The 15,081-nt window shown below is 43.4% G+C and overlaps 1 protein-coding gene across 2 annotated transcripts in view; it reads left to right on the plus strand.

The window, feature by feature from the left end:
• The window catches only part of xpo4 (exportin 4), a 134,316-nt gene that overhangs the window by 66,944 nt on the left and 52,291 nt on the right, over positions 1-15,081 (plus strand). For both annotated transcript variants that reach the window (XM_038817869.1, XM_038817870.1), the window contains exon 10: positions 13,499-13,641. In XM_038817869.1, the coding sequence (XP_038673797.1) occupies positions 13,499-13,641 (143 nt within the window). The remainder of the gene's footprint in view (positions 1-13,498; positions 13,642-15,081) is intronic.

Raw genomic sequence — 15,081 nt, forward strand, 5'->3', positions numbered from 1 at the left:
CCCCCCTCACGGTGTACTTAACTTTCTTGAGATATAAAAATTCCATAAGACCCCCCAGCCGTACTGAGGCACTGGGTGGAGAAACTGACCTTCACCCCATCAGTACCCGTCTTCGAGCAATCAGTGAGGCGCAGGCCAGGACATCAGCCCCCGCCTCTGTTTGTAGTTCTGGCAGGTACGACACCCCAGACATGACACCTAAGGGACAGGGCTTCAGCTCAATTTGTAGAAATCATTGAATGGTGCTAAAGAACCCCACAAGCGTAGGTCATGACCAGAACATGTGCACATGAAGAACTGGGCCCCTCCCACAATGCTCACACTCATCCTCCACTCACGCGAACAATCTCTCCATCCTAGACATTGTCAAAGGGACCTATGCACTACCTTCAACTGTATCAACCCTAATCGCATGCACAAAGTCGTTGCATTCACCTTCTACAGGGCCTCACACCACACCCCATTCTCCAGCTCCTCCTCCCACTTAGCCGTAGCCCCCTCCATTGACACTGCGTCCACCACCATAATCCTATCATAAAGCTCCGAGGTACTCCTCTCCTCCATCCCAGCCAGTGACAGTGCCCTTGCCAACCATGAGGACAGCGGCACCACAGGGAATGTCGGAAAGATTTTTTGTGAAATTACAGTACAAACTTGTAGATACCTAAACGTATCCCTCTGGGAAATTCTCCAACAACTCTTCCAGGCTCGTAAATCGCCTCTCCAAAAACAAATCCCTTTCCGCCCATCCCCTAAATCTGGCAGCCAGCCTCGCTGAATCTAACATGTGGTTCACACAAATCAGCACCAGCTTCGATATCACCCCCAACTTGAAATGCTGCCGAAATTGTCTCCACATCTTCAATGTGGAGACCACCACCGGGTTCGCTGAATATTTCCCCAGAGAAAATGGCTGTGCAGACATCACTAATGCCCTTTAATTCCGACCCCCTACACTATTCCGACTCCATCCGCACCCATACAACCTCAGGATCCCACACCACTCCAGTACCATTTCGCCATTTGCTGCCGAGTAATATATCAATATATCAAGTTTGGCATTGCCAAGCCCCATGACTGCCGATCCCTCTAAAGGACTGTCCTCTGAATCCTGGTCACTTTGCCCAGATAAAGGGCAGAATTGATCTCTCCACTCTCACAAAGAAGGATTTTGGCAGAAAAAGCGGCAAACACTGATACAGAAACTGAAACGGGGGTAAAATGTTCATTTTCACCGTCTGAATTCTGCCCGCCAAGGACAAAGGGAGACCATCCCACATCTGTAAGTCGGCCTTGATCCCACTCACCAAGCTCGTAACATTCAACTTACGAAGCCGGGCCCAATCCCGAGATACCTGCACACCCAATTGAGAACCCGTTAAATGGATCAGTAACTCCCCCAGATTAACTCCCCTCCCCTATGGAGTGACCAGAAAACACTCACTTTTCTCCCAGTTCAGTTAATACCCTGGAAAATACCCAAACCGCTTCAGCAGCACCATTTAGGGCAGCACGGTAGCACAGTGGTTAGCACAATCGCTTCACAGCTCCAGGGCCCCAGGTACGATTCCGGCTTGGGTCACTGTCTGTGTGGAGTCTGCACATCCTCCCTGTGTGTGCGTGGGTTTCCTCCGGGTGCTCCAGTTTCCTCCCACAGTCCAAAGATGTGCAGGTTAGGTGGATTGGCCATGATAAATTGCCCTTAGTGTCCAAAATTGCCCTTAGTGTTGGGTGGGGTTACTGGGTTATGGGGATAGGGTGGAGGTGTTGACCTTGGGTAGGGTGCTCTTTCCAAGAGCCGGTGCAGACTCGATGGGCTGAATGGCCTCCTTCTGCACTGTAAATTCTATGTTAAAAAAAAATGATATCACCCATTGTGGGAGTCGGATCTGTCACGTACAAGAGAAGATCATCAGCATACAAAGACACCATGTTCTATCCGCTCTGGCCCTCTAGGCAATGGCCAAAGGCTCAATTGCCAACGCAAACAAGAGGGAGGGCATAGGGCACCCCTGCCTCGTTCCCCTATGCAGCTAAAAGTATCCCAAATTCACAGTATTTGTATGGACATTGGCCTTGGGTGCATTATATAACTGAACCCCGTGACATGAATTTAAGCCCTATCCCAAACCGTTCCAACATTGCAAACAAATACCCCATTCTACCCTATCAAATGTCTTCTCAGCATCCAATGCTACCCCGGGAACAGTACTGTGTTTAAAAGCCGTCTCACATTTGACAGCAAATGCTGACCCTTCACATGCCCCGTCCGATCCTCCCCAATAACCTGAGGGAGACACATCTCCAACCTCAGCGCAAGAACTTTGGCCAAGATCTTAGCATTCACATTCAGTAAGGAAATCGTGCGACATGACCCACACTCTATACCGGTCCTTAATTTTCTTTAGCAAGAGCAAAATAGACGCTTAAATCATTTACTGTGGAAGAGACCCCACGCTATTGAAACCTCAAAACATCTCCACCAATAATGGCAACAATCGATCCGCAAACCGTTAATAAAATTCCACTGGGAACCCATCCAGCCAAGGTGCCTTATCCACCTGCATTCACCCAATAGCTGTGCGGACCTCCTGCCACCCCCAACCCATCCCGATCCTCTTCCTCTACCGTGGGACACTCCAACCCCTCCAGAAACGTCACCATATCCGGCTCCTCCCCAGGGTCTCCGACCTATATAGATTCGTATAGAATGCCCAAACACCCTGTTCATTCAGCAGTCCACCTCCCAAATCTGAACAATCTCTCGCGAGGCCGCCTTTCACCTCGACTGACCAGCCAAGAGACAACTGGCCTTCTCCCTATATTTGTACATTACCCCCCTTGAGCGCTGCAACTGGCACACCGCCTTATCAATAGGTAATAGATCAAACTACATCTGCAGCTTCCTACTTGCCAGGAGCTCTGGAGTCGGGTCACTCGGGTACCTAACATCTGAGAATTCGAGTTCTTTTTGCCCTCAGTGTGGTCTCAGTAAATATACCAAGTCGGATTGTAGGTAAAACATTTTATTTTATTTGCGCGTCTTGCAAGCTGACTCACTCTGCCAGTCTTGTCGAGTACCCAGAGTGAGTGAGGTACAGAACAAAGACTTCATCTCGTATACATTGGTAATAAAAAAAATGTGGTTACCCACACAACCAAATAAGGTATCTTAGCAATTGTAGGGTTTCCATAGGTTCTCTCACATTCCTTAACCTAGCCATATAAGGTAATCTTAGCAATTACTGGTCCCAATCTGCTGCCCTCACGTTCCTTTTGCCTGAGGCCCCTGTGATCACCCATCCCCCTCACCATAATACTCCTGACTTAGCCTGACTACCCACCATGTTTCAGTGCCATCCCCTTTTGTTCATTCCCTCACATCTACCTGCAGAATCTCATCCACTAATCATTGGCGCTCTTCCCTTGCCTCCCTGTCCACCTGCGTCTTGTGCAAGATTATCGCTTCTCTTACCGCTGCCTTCAGGGCCTCCCACACTATCGAGGGCATCATCTCCCCATTTTTACTGAACCCTACATAGCCATCAATCACCCTAGCCACCTTCACACAAAATCTCCAAACCTCCAACAGCCCCACATCCAAACTCCTCGCCGGCTGCTGTACCATCTCCATCTCCAAACCTCGCACATTCAACGTAACCAATCGAATCGGGGGTTTCTCACCCTCTCCCACTCAAGTCATCCATTTCCACTGTGAGGAATTATCCCCTTCATCTCCCATTGTCCTGAAACCAGAGCCCACCAAAGATGGCAGCCAGCCCCACCCACCAGATGGGACAAAGAGCAACCCCCAGTCACTCAGCAATTTCCCCCCCCCCCACCCTTCCATTTCCAAAAATGCCCCCAACCACTTCCTCTCAAACTGACACCTCTCTCCTCCATCCTCATTCCACCCCAACCATTCACACCTCCTAGGCTCATCGAAACCTGCCTAAATAGGTCCAGCAAACAGCAGCCCCACTCTTGCATTCACTAGCCAACCTCAACCTGCTAACGAGTTAGCCGCTACCCCCTTGGAGCCCACAAGTAAACAATGAAAGAACAAGACCAAAATCCAAACCACCACACCCAAGAGCTGAAACTCCCCCACCCCCTCCTTCAACTTTGAAACTACCCAGCACCTCCCCCCAAACCAAATACTTCCACCAAACCCAAAGCACCCACCAAAAAGAAAAAACACAAGAAAGAAAAAGAACACCTAACAAAACACACCAATTTCAATTAACCACAACGCTATAATGAAAAGAAACTGAAGGGGAAAAGACAAACATAAGGGAAAAAAGCAATTTTACAAAAATGTCCTTGTACAAACCTGTCATGACCACCAGTGTAATCCCATTCAAATCCCCTCAGTTCAGTCCAAGTTCTTGACCTTTAATAAAATCTTTTGCTTCCTCCGTCGTCTCGAAGAAATGTCCTTTGAAATTAAGCGTAACTCTCAGCCTCACCAAGTACATCATATCAAAACGTACGCCACTCTTGAAGAGTGCTGACTTCACCCTGTTGAAGTCCACACACCATCTTGCCATTTCTGCTATGATATTCTGGTATATCCAAATACTGCTGCCTTCCCACCGCACCTCCCAGTTCTCCTTGGCCCACCTCAGGAACCTCTCCTTTGTGCGATAGCAGTGAAAATGTACTATCACTGCTCATGGTGGCTCATTTGCCTGTGGTTTTGTCCAGAGCGACCAATGGGCCTGATCCAGCTCAATGGGGGAGGCCTGATCCTCCTCCCCCCATAAACGTCGACTCAAAGCACAATAATTTAATTATCACAAGTAGGCTCATAATCTTTAATAGTGTCACAAGTAGGTTTATATTAACACTGCAATGAAGTTACTGTGAAAAGTTCCGAGTAACCATATTCCGGCGCCTGTTCAGGTACACCGAGGGAGAACTCAGATTTCCAAATTACCTAACAGCAAGTCTTTCGGGACTTGTGGAAGGAAACCAGAGCACCCGGAGGAAACACATGCAGACACAAGGAGAACGTGCAGACCCGCACATACACTGACCCAACCCGGGAATCAAAACTGGGACCCTGGCGCTGTGAAGCAACAGTGATAACCACAGTGCTACCGTGCCGCTCATTGGCCTCGGACCCTCCACCCCACTGACAATTGCACGATCTGCCGCCTCGACCTATTCTCTAGGTCCTTGGGCCCATGTTCTTTTCCTCCACAGTTCAGCATCCAGTGAGGCTAATTGGTTACTGTGTCATGACCATGTCCTCCACCCCCTTTAGCACCTCACCATGCACCAAGCTGTCTCCAACGGCTTTCCCAGTGCCTCCTTTGCCAGAACCAATGTTTCCTCCACTGATGTTTTGAGGGTCTCCAACATCTCCTTCCCTTGCCTCTTGAAATGCTTTCCAAATTGCCTTTCAAATTCGACAGCCATTACTGCTGTCAGCTTATCCATCGTAATTAGGTGCGGTCCCACCCGATGAACCTGCCTCTGCCATCTTCGATCCCACCGGACTCCACATCTTACTCAACTCCTCAGAAGGGTTACCGCTCACACCTTTCTTCCCCAATATTCTTTCTTGGGCCTTTTGATATATCCTCTCACAAAAGGCTCTCAAATGGTACGAGGTGGTCCACCAATTACCCCCGGAAACCAGGTGAAAAGGACCAAAAATCAAGGACTCGAGTGTGAGCTACCTTATGTGCGACTTCCTTCTACATGTCGCCACCGGAAGTCGCCAGTTCTGCATAACGTTATTCAAAGAATCAACAATACCTAGATGCTTATAATTTTATATCGACTTCAGAGTAAGGTGAAAGAAAAGAAAGATCTGCATTTACATTGCCCCTTGACGCAACACAGGGCAATGTCTCAATCCTATCAACTGAACTGAAACTTGACTATGAGTGCAACTTTTGTAACTCATTTTTAAACTTCATTTTTGTCTCCTAATGCATGAAATTTAACTGTAAAACAAAATATTCACACTTGTGCCTGCCCCCACCCAAAACAAGGTTTTTATCAGACATTCATAATTGCAGAATATTGTGTCTCCTTCACATTCAGTTAAATCACTGCATGCAAAATAAGGCAAGCTTGAATTTGACGAATAATGCCAACATGCTTACAAGAATTGGCTGTTATTTTAAGTTAAATATCTTTCTCACTTTGAGGATTCGGTTTCCTTAGTTTGTTAACGTTTATAATGAATGGCATCCTTGAAAATGAAAACCATACCGAATTCTTACCATGTATTGTTCAGGTTATCTTCAATGAATTTAGAAGAGTGCTTTCTCATGGCATTGCACTATTGTAACTATCATTTATGTAATAATGTAACATGATATGTTTTCAGCTGGTCATGTAATTTTAAAAAGAGGATTATTTTGAGGGGTTTAAAATCCCAGGCCAGCCTGATCAATCAGATTCCTCGATACAAGAATGTCTAGGGCACCTGATCAATCAGATTCCTATATACAAGAATGTCTAGGGTACTGCTGGGGGCATGTTATTTTGTGCACTTGTGTGTCCACTGAGATGGATTGCTCAGATTCCTGACATGTTTGTGAAACTAATCTTGGCAGTCTAGTCAGTCCTTCCTGTTGAAACTTTGAATTTGTTCCTTTCATTTTGTTGATATAAATATAATATTTTCATATACATTGGAGTTCCTCCTTTACAATAATCAGATTTCCATATAATATTTAAATGGACTACCCATGATATGATTTGAAGTAAAGCAACGATCAGTACTGTTATTAACTCCATTTGGAGACTTGGATATTATAAAAAATATCTGCGCACTTAGGCTGGTGAAGTAATTTACAAGTGACTTAAGTCATTAGAGGGTCTGTTTAATGGTAGCTGTTGTGATGGTGTCTTAATACTCCCATGATATAATATAAACTGCCGCTCACCTCTTTTCTAAGATGCCTGGCTACATCATCATGAAGTCCACTGCTCATTTTATATTTAAACTATCTGACAACTGATTTAAGTATCTAACCCTGTGATCCATGAAGTATTTATATGAAACTGAAGATTGTTGGCTTGTGATCTTACTGTTAACACTAACTATACAGTCAGCTATAGTGTAATTAAAGGTATGTTTGAATACAGACTCCTTCTCAAAATCCTGAAAATTCAGAGCTCAGATTGTAATCTTTACTTTTAGATGAAAATGCATTACTGCTAAAATGTAAGCTTCCTTGGGAACAGAAATCTGCACATCGTGATCATTCAATAGGAAACATTGGAAACTGATCTAGATTCACAAATTTTGCATTTCTAAATGCTTCTGCTTTTACTTTCTTAATTTGTATTATTTAAATATTATATAAGCAGGCGAGTCGGCAGCACGGCGGCACAGTGGTTAGTGCTGCTGCCTCACGGCGCCGAGGTCCCAGGTTTGATCCTGGCTCTGGGTCACTGTCCGTGTGGAGTTTGCACATTTTCCCCGTGTTTGCATGGGTTTCGCCCCCACAACCCAAAAGATGTGCAGGGTAGCCACATACAGCAACTCAGTTACACAAAAGGTTCCCTGTCATTCTTTAAGGATTAAAGTATTCCTTCAGGAATATTTTTAAGGCAGAGTTATATTCTCGATTGACAAGAGAATAAAAGGGTATCTGGGACAGACACGGAAGCGGAATTGAGGTCATGGTCAGATTAGCCATGATCTTGTCAAATGTCAGAGCAGACTTGCTCTGGCATTTGACAAGATGGCCATGCTAAATTGCCCCTTAATTGGAAAAAATGAATTGGGTGCTCTAAATGTTTTTTTTAAAGCAGACGAGTCAGCAAATGTACTACCTGTAGAACAAGATTAAAATGCATGTTCAGGTAATCTAGTTTGGATTTCTGGTTATTTCAGAGAATGTTGGATAAAGACAATTATTTCATAAAGCTATCAACAATCCATACATAATCCTTGCCTGAAAAGCAGTCCTATTTCCAGGATTGTGCTAATGCACAAGTAAACAAGTAATATAAAGAAGTCACTAGAAATGTTACGACGAGGGCCAAATTTATTCCCTTGTTCAGTCTTCTGCCTTTGAGAAAGAAAAAGCTGCATTTATGTGGCCTCCATTAAAGCATTGTGCATTTCGAACATGGCTGAGTATAAATTGTGTAAAACTATAAGCAGTTTTCCTTGTTTTTGTATTTTTATCCAGGATGATTTAGACCCCACAATGCAGAAAACTTAGATTTATGTTCTGTATTAATCACTGTAGTTGTTTGCTGGATAAAAGGCAAAAATTGGCTAAACTGAGAAGTGCTCTGATAGCCAACGATATATGGTGCACTTATACTGCTGCTTTTGGCTTGGTGATCTACATACATATGAACACAAGAATTAGGACGCAATAAGGCCATTCAGCCCTGCAAGTCTGCTCTGACATTTGACAAGATCATGGCTAACCTGACCATGACCTCAATTTTGCTTCCGTGTCTGTCCCAGATACCCTTTTATTCTCTTGTCAATCGAGAATATAACTGCGTTAAAAATATTCCTGAAGGAATACTTTAATCCTTAAAGAATGACAGGGAACCTTTTGTGTAACTGAGTTGCTGTATGTGACTTACATGTAACTTTATAGAAGCAGATGAAGTGCACATATGCAGTGGGAATTGGAGTCATGCTTGATGACAGCTGTGATCAATTTGTAATATGTGTGTTATACAGCAGCGTTGGTAGTGTTAGGTAAGTAGGGATTCAATCATTATACACTATGTTGATTCAGTAGCTGCACCTAACATAGTCAATGGCTTGTATGTTTTTCAAGTTGAATTTTTTTTTTAGATATAATGGCCACTGCATTAGAATAAAAACTTCTGTGCTGTTGTCTCTGTGGTTTGTTGTCGACAGTTTTTGGAAGAACTGAGTTCAAAGGGAGTACCTTGTTTTTAAAGTCATGGAAATAAAAATTCATGCTGACTGCAGACTTTATGCAGTTCTTCTGGTACAAGCATTCTCTGCTATTAATAGTGAAATAGATGTATGCATACACAAATTATATTCATTGAAACACATTTCCACTTGTGGCATATGAATCCATAGGATGATGAGCTATAGATTTGCATCATTTTCTAAAATCTTATTCGGGCTGCACAATGAAGAACAACTAATATTTATATAATGTGTTTAATGTAAGACAACTTCCCATGGTGCTTCACAGAAGCATTACAAAACAAAATATTACACTGAACCACGTAAGGAGATATTAGTGCAGAAGACCAAAAGCTTGGTCAAAGAACTAAGTTTTAAGGAGGAAAATTAAATAGGGACGCAGAGAAATATAGGGAAGGTAATTCCGAGTTCAGGATTTAGGCAGCTGAAGACAGCCACCGGTGGTGGAGAAATTTAAAGCTCAAGTGGCCAGAATGAAATGAGTCCAAGAATTCTGGAGGGTTCTGGGGCTGAAGGAGATTACACAGATAGGAAGCAGGAATTTAAAAACAAAGATGAAAATTTTAAAATCAGAGGACATGGGGCCAATGGAGATCAGCAAACACAGGTGTATTTGTTAACAGGTTTTAATGCAAGTTATAGAAAATAGGTGCAGGAGTAGGCCATTCAGCCCATCGAGCCTACACCATAATTCAATCTGATCATGCAAAGTCAGTATCCCATTCCTGCTCTCTCCATACCCCTTGATCCCTTGAGCTGCAAGGACCATGTCCAGCTCCTTCTTGTATATATCTAACAAACTGGCCCCAACAGCTTTCTGTGGTAGAGAATTCCACAAGTTCACAACTCTCTGAAAGAAGTCATTCTTCCTCATCTCAGTCCTAAATGGCTTACCCCTTATTCTTAGGCTGTGACCCTTAGTTCTGGATGTCCCCAACATCGGGAACATTCTTCCCACATCTGGATTTTGTATGTTTCTGAGATCCCGTCTCATTCTTCTAAACTCCAGTGAATACAAGCCCAGTCGATCCAGTCTTTCTTCATATGTCAATCCTGCCATCCCAGGAATTAGTCTGGTGAACCTTCGCTGGACACCTTCAATAGCAAGAAAGTCCTTCCTCAAACTAGGAGACCAAAACTGCACATAATACCCATGGTGTGGCCTTACCAAGGCCCTAAATAACTGCAGCAAGACGTCCCTATTCTATACTCAAATCCCCTCACTATTAAGGCCAGCACGCCATTAGGCTTCCTCACTGCCTGCAGTACCTGCATGCCAACGTTCCATGACTGTTCCACCATAACACCAGGTCTAGTTGCACTTCCCCTTTTCCTAAGCTACCACCATTCAGATAATAATTTCCTTCCTGTTTTTGCCACCAAAGTGGATAACCTTGCGTTTACCCACATTATATTGCATTTGTCAACTCAACAAGCCTGTCCAAGTCACCCTGCTGACTCTGTGCATTCTCCTCACAGCACACCCTGCCACCCAGCTTAGTGTCGTCTGCAAATTTGGAGATATTACATGCAATTCCTTTGTCCAAATCATTAATGTATATTGTGAACAGCTGGAGGGGGTCCCAGCACTGAACCCTGCGGTACCCCACTAGTCACTGCCTGCCACTCTGAAAAGGACGCATTTATTCCTACTCTCTGCTTCCTGTCTGCCCACCAGTTCTCTATCCACGTCAATACATTACCCCAATACCATGAGCTTTCATTTTGCTCACTAATCTCTTGTGTGGATGGGACCGTGTCAAAAACCTTTTGAGAGTCCAGATACACCACATCCACTGGTTCACCCTTGTCCACTCTACTGTTATGACACAAGCAGTAAGTATTTGATAACCACGTTTACAGGAGGTGGAATGAGGCAGATCAGCCAGGGGTGCAGTGCAATTATCAAGTTTAGAGGCAACAAAGGCATGAATTAAGGTTGTAGCAGCAGCTGAGCTGTGACAGGACAAAGTTGGGCAATGTTATGGAGGTGGAAATGAACAATCTTATTTTTTTTAATAAACATTTTATTGAGGTATTTTTGGAATATTAATAACAACAAAATAAATATACATGAAACCATAAACATAGTGCAAAAGCCATTTACCTCTCGTACAGGTGTCACCCTTATTAACCCCCTACTCTAATCTAAGGCCCCCCCCCACCCCCGTGGGTCTGCTGATGATTAATTACCCGCAGAGAAGTAGTTGATGAACGGTTGCCACCTCCGGGTGAACCCTCGCAGTGACCCTCTCAAGGCAAACTTTATTTTCTCCAAACAGAGAAAGCTAGCCATGTCCGATAGCCAGGTCTCCGACTTCGGGGGCTTTGTATCCCTCCATGCTAATAGTATCCGTCTCTGGGCTACCAGGGAAGCAAAGGCCAGGACGTCTGCCTCTTTATCCTCCTGGATTCCCGGGTCTTCTGACACCCCGAAAATCGCCACCTCTGGACTCAGCGCCACCCTTGTATTTAACACCGTGGACATGACGTCCGCAAACCCGTGCCAAAATACCCTAAGCTTTGGACATGTCCAGAACATGTGGACATGGTTCACCGGTCCTCCCGCACATTTTACGCACCTGTCCTCCACCCCAAAGAATCTGCTCACCCGGGCCACTGTCATGTGAGCCCGGTGAATGACCTTCAATTGTATCAGGCTGAGCCTGGCACATGTTGCGGACGCGTTGAATCTACTCAACGCGTCTGTCATGAACAATCTTATTGATGGTATGAAAATGAGGTTGACACTCATTTTGGAGTCACATGTTTGCAAACAGATTGCCTTAATCTTAGACACTTGCCATAGAGGGTAATATTCATTTAAATATTTTTCATCCTCCTTTTTCACATTTTCTCCCAAATTTACACCCACCAACAATAATCAATAACAAATATGTCAATCCACATATCAATAACAACGATCCCATCCTCCCACCAAACCCCAAACATTAGCCCGCATGTTCACACAAACAAATGACAAAAAGGAATTGGAGATCACCCATAGTGGGCAGCACGGTAGCATTGTGGATAGCACAATTGCTTCACAGCTCCAGGATCCCAGGTTCGATTCCGGCTTGGGTCACTGTCTGTGCGGAGTCTACACATCCTCCCCGTGTGTGCGTGGGTTTCCTCCGGTTGCTCCGGTTTCCTCCCGCAGTCCAAAGATGTGCAGGTTAGGTGGATTGGCCATGATAAATTGCCCTTAGTGTCCAAAATTGCCCTTAGTGTTGGGTTGGGTTATGGGGATAGGGTGGAGGTGTTGACCTTGGGTGGGGTGCTCTTTCCAAGAGCCGGTGCAGACCCGATGGGCCGAATGGCCTCCTTCTGCACTGTAAATTCTATGACTATTAACACACACAGCCCCCCCAACCTCCCACCCACCCGCCCCTACTAATGTTCGATGTTATCCAGTTCTTGAAAGTGCATAATAAATAATGCCCATGAGGGTAATTGAGTTTTATCTCAGGGAATTGAGTTTTGATTAGGAACTAAAAGCAAATGGCTTCAGTCTTCCCAATATTCGGAGGAAACATCTGTTCATCCAGTGCTGGATGTCAAGTAAGCATTCTGATAATTTAGCAAAAGTGGAAGATTTGAAAGAGGTGGTCGTGAGTTAGAGCTGGGTATTACCATCAAGGGGCAGCATGTAGAAGAGAAAGAGGAAGAATTTCAAGGACAGCTCCTTGGGGGACAAGAGAGGTAATATTGTGGAAGTGAGAAGAGAAGTCATTGCAAGTGATTAAATTGATAAGAAAAGAACTTGTGCGAGCAGTCCCACCCAGCTGGATGACAGTGAAGCGGCATTGGAGAAAGATCATTTGGCCAACCATGCCAATGGCTATAGATAGAATCGAGAAGGAGAGAATGTTTCCCTTTGTCACAGTTACATAGGGTATTATTTATGATTTGGTGAAAGCTGTTTTGATAGGGTGACAGAGGCAAAAGCCTGATTGATGGGATTCAAATATGGAGTTCTTGGGAAGAATCGGAATGGATTTGGGACGCAACTACATGTTAAAGGTTATTGCACAAGAAAGGGAGGCTGAAGATGGATGTATGTTTGAAAGTAAGGTGGAGTTGAGGGTCATTTTCTTCAGAGGGGTGATGACGGCAAATTTGAAGGAGATGGGGCAGAACCTGAAGAGGGAACTGTTAACGATAGCAGCAGACATTGTGACCAGGAAGAGAAGTTGGGTGGTCAGCAGTTTCGTAAGAATGGGATCGAGGGAGTTGGGAGATGGGTCTCATGGACAAGATTGCTTGAGGAGGACGAGGGGAGGAGAAAAACAAGAGAAAGATGCAAATTCAGAGCTAGGACATGCAGGAGAATTAAACAGTTTAGCCAGATGAATAGGAAAAAGAAGGAATATGAAATATTCACATTGTATTAGTAACAGATTGGTAATAGATTATATGTGCGTTGTTCGGTTCACGGGATGGTAAGAATAATGATACAAAAATTATTGGTAGAGTTGAAGAATAAATAGTTGATATTTAGTGTTTTAATTATACAGTCTTACCAAAGACCTTCACATTGGCAAAGTGTTTTACAATTTTATATTCAAATGTCTTAACCTTTTTGCCTTTATTCAGACCACCAATGGTGTAACAACACGTGACGAGGAAGAAATCAGTGAAGTACAAGAAGATGACCGAGAGATGTTCTCAGACCAGTTAGCAAGTATAGGCATGCTAGGAAGAATATCAGCAGACCACTGCATACCTCTTCTTATAAGGTAGGTTGAGAATTGTCTATCACATGAATTTGGCACACGATTGACGTAAAATAATCTCCATCTTAAATTCATATGACCATCTGTATAATGCTCTTTTTTGGGGAAATGTTCAGAAATGAGTTTTAAATGGAAGCTGTTAATAATTTGAGGCAAAAGCATATTATGTGTGTTCTAGGAAGTGGTACTGCTTCCATATCTTCCCGGACCAGTCAGTTTGAGAAGAAATCATTTTTGTTTTGCCTTTTTGTTATGTCCCTTCTTGAAGACATTGTGGTACTGTAACATTAGTAGTCTCTCTCCAATATCATGCCCAAGTGTCAATATTAATATGTAAGCCTTATTACCAAATGCTGTTGGGCTAGCCATTCTTGGGAGGAATCATGACCAAGCAATTCTGACCGAATTTGACATCTACACACTACACCTCAGGGTCTACGAATAAAAGTTAGAAGTAAAAACCTAGGCCTATTTTCCCATCTTCAACCAAATTGTAACAATTTATATTTTACAAAACACCTTTGCCATAGCAAAATATCCAAAGGCACTTCACCTCAACATTTTGACGTATCTTGACAATACCCTAACTTAGATCATCTAATTCAACAGTTTGAGAATTGAATCTGGAACACATGAAGCAGAGGACAATACGTGTCTCTGGGGAGAGGGCTGTGGAATTATTTTGGATTACTCTCGAAAAGAGCCAAGTAAGGCCCACTGTGCTGTGCATTTTTATGATTCTTTCAAATTCAAATGATTGAAGTGCCAGCCCAGCTCTGAATTCCTATGATGAAATATTGGACCAGAATTTTCCATAGCTGCTACTCTTTAACATTTTCTATTGACCTATGTAAAGATTAAATGATCCAGAACTGAGGGAATTATAGATTTATACGTTTGATCATGTTGCAAATAAGATTATTCAATAACTGCTTTAAACTTTGTAAAAACTAGAGCATCTTTTAACCAGGGCTATGAAGGAATAAGTGATCAATATTTTCTGATTTCATTAATGATAATGTAATGTCGTGAGTTTAATTTGTCCCTTTCTCCTGCACACATTTTTCTTGGAAACCTGTATTTCAATAAATAAAAGTAAATTACTGCTGATGCTAGAATGTGAAATCAAAGAGAAAATGCTGAAAAATCTCAGGTCTGGCAGCATCTGTAGGGAGAGAAAAGAGCTAACATTCCGAGTCCAGATGACCCTTTGTCAAAGTTTTTCCAGCATTTTCTCTTTGGTTCCAGTATTTCAAAGTTCCTTTATATTAACCTCTGAGCAGAGCAATGTTGTAGCTGTCCAACTCAGATATTTCGACCAGTTTCCTTAAAGGTTTTACCTAGATGTCTTTTAATAGCCAGGAGAACAAGACGAACACCAATATAAATTGAACAATCTTTATTAAACACATAATTAACGCATAAATTAACCCAAACTATATA

Source organism: Scyliorhinus canicula, chromosome 14 (genome assembly GCF_902713615.1).
Source record: "Scyliorhinus canicula chromosome 14, sScyCan1.1, whole genome shotgun sequence".
Taxonomy (NCBI): domain Eukaryota; kingdom Metazoa; phylum Chordata; class Chondrichthyes; order Carcharhiniformes; family Scyliorhinidae; genus Scyliorhinus; species Scyliorhinus canicula.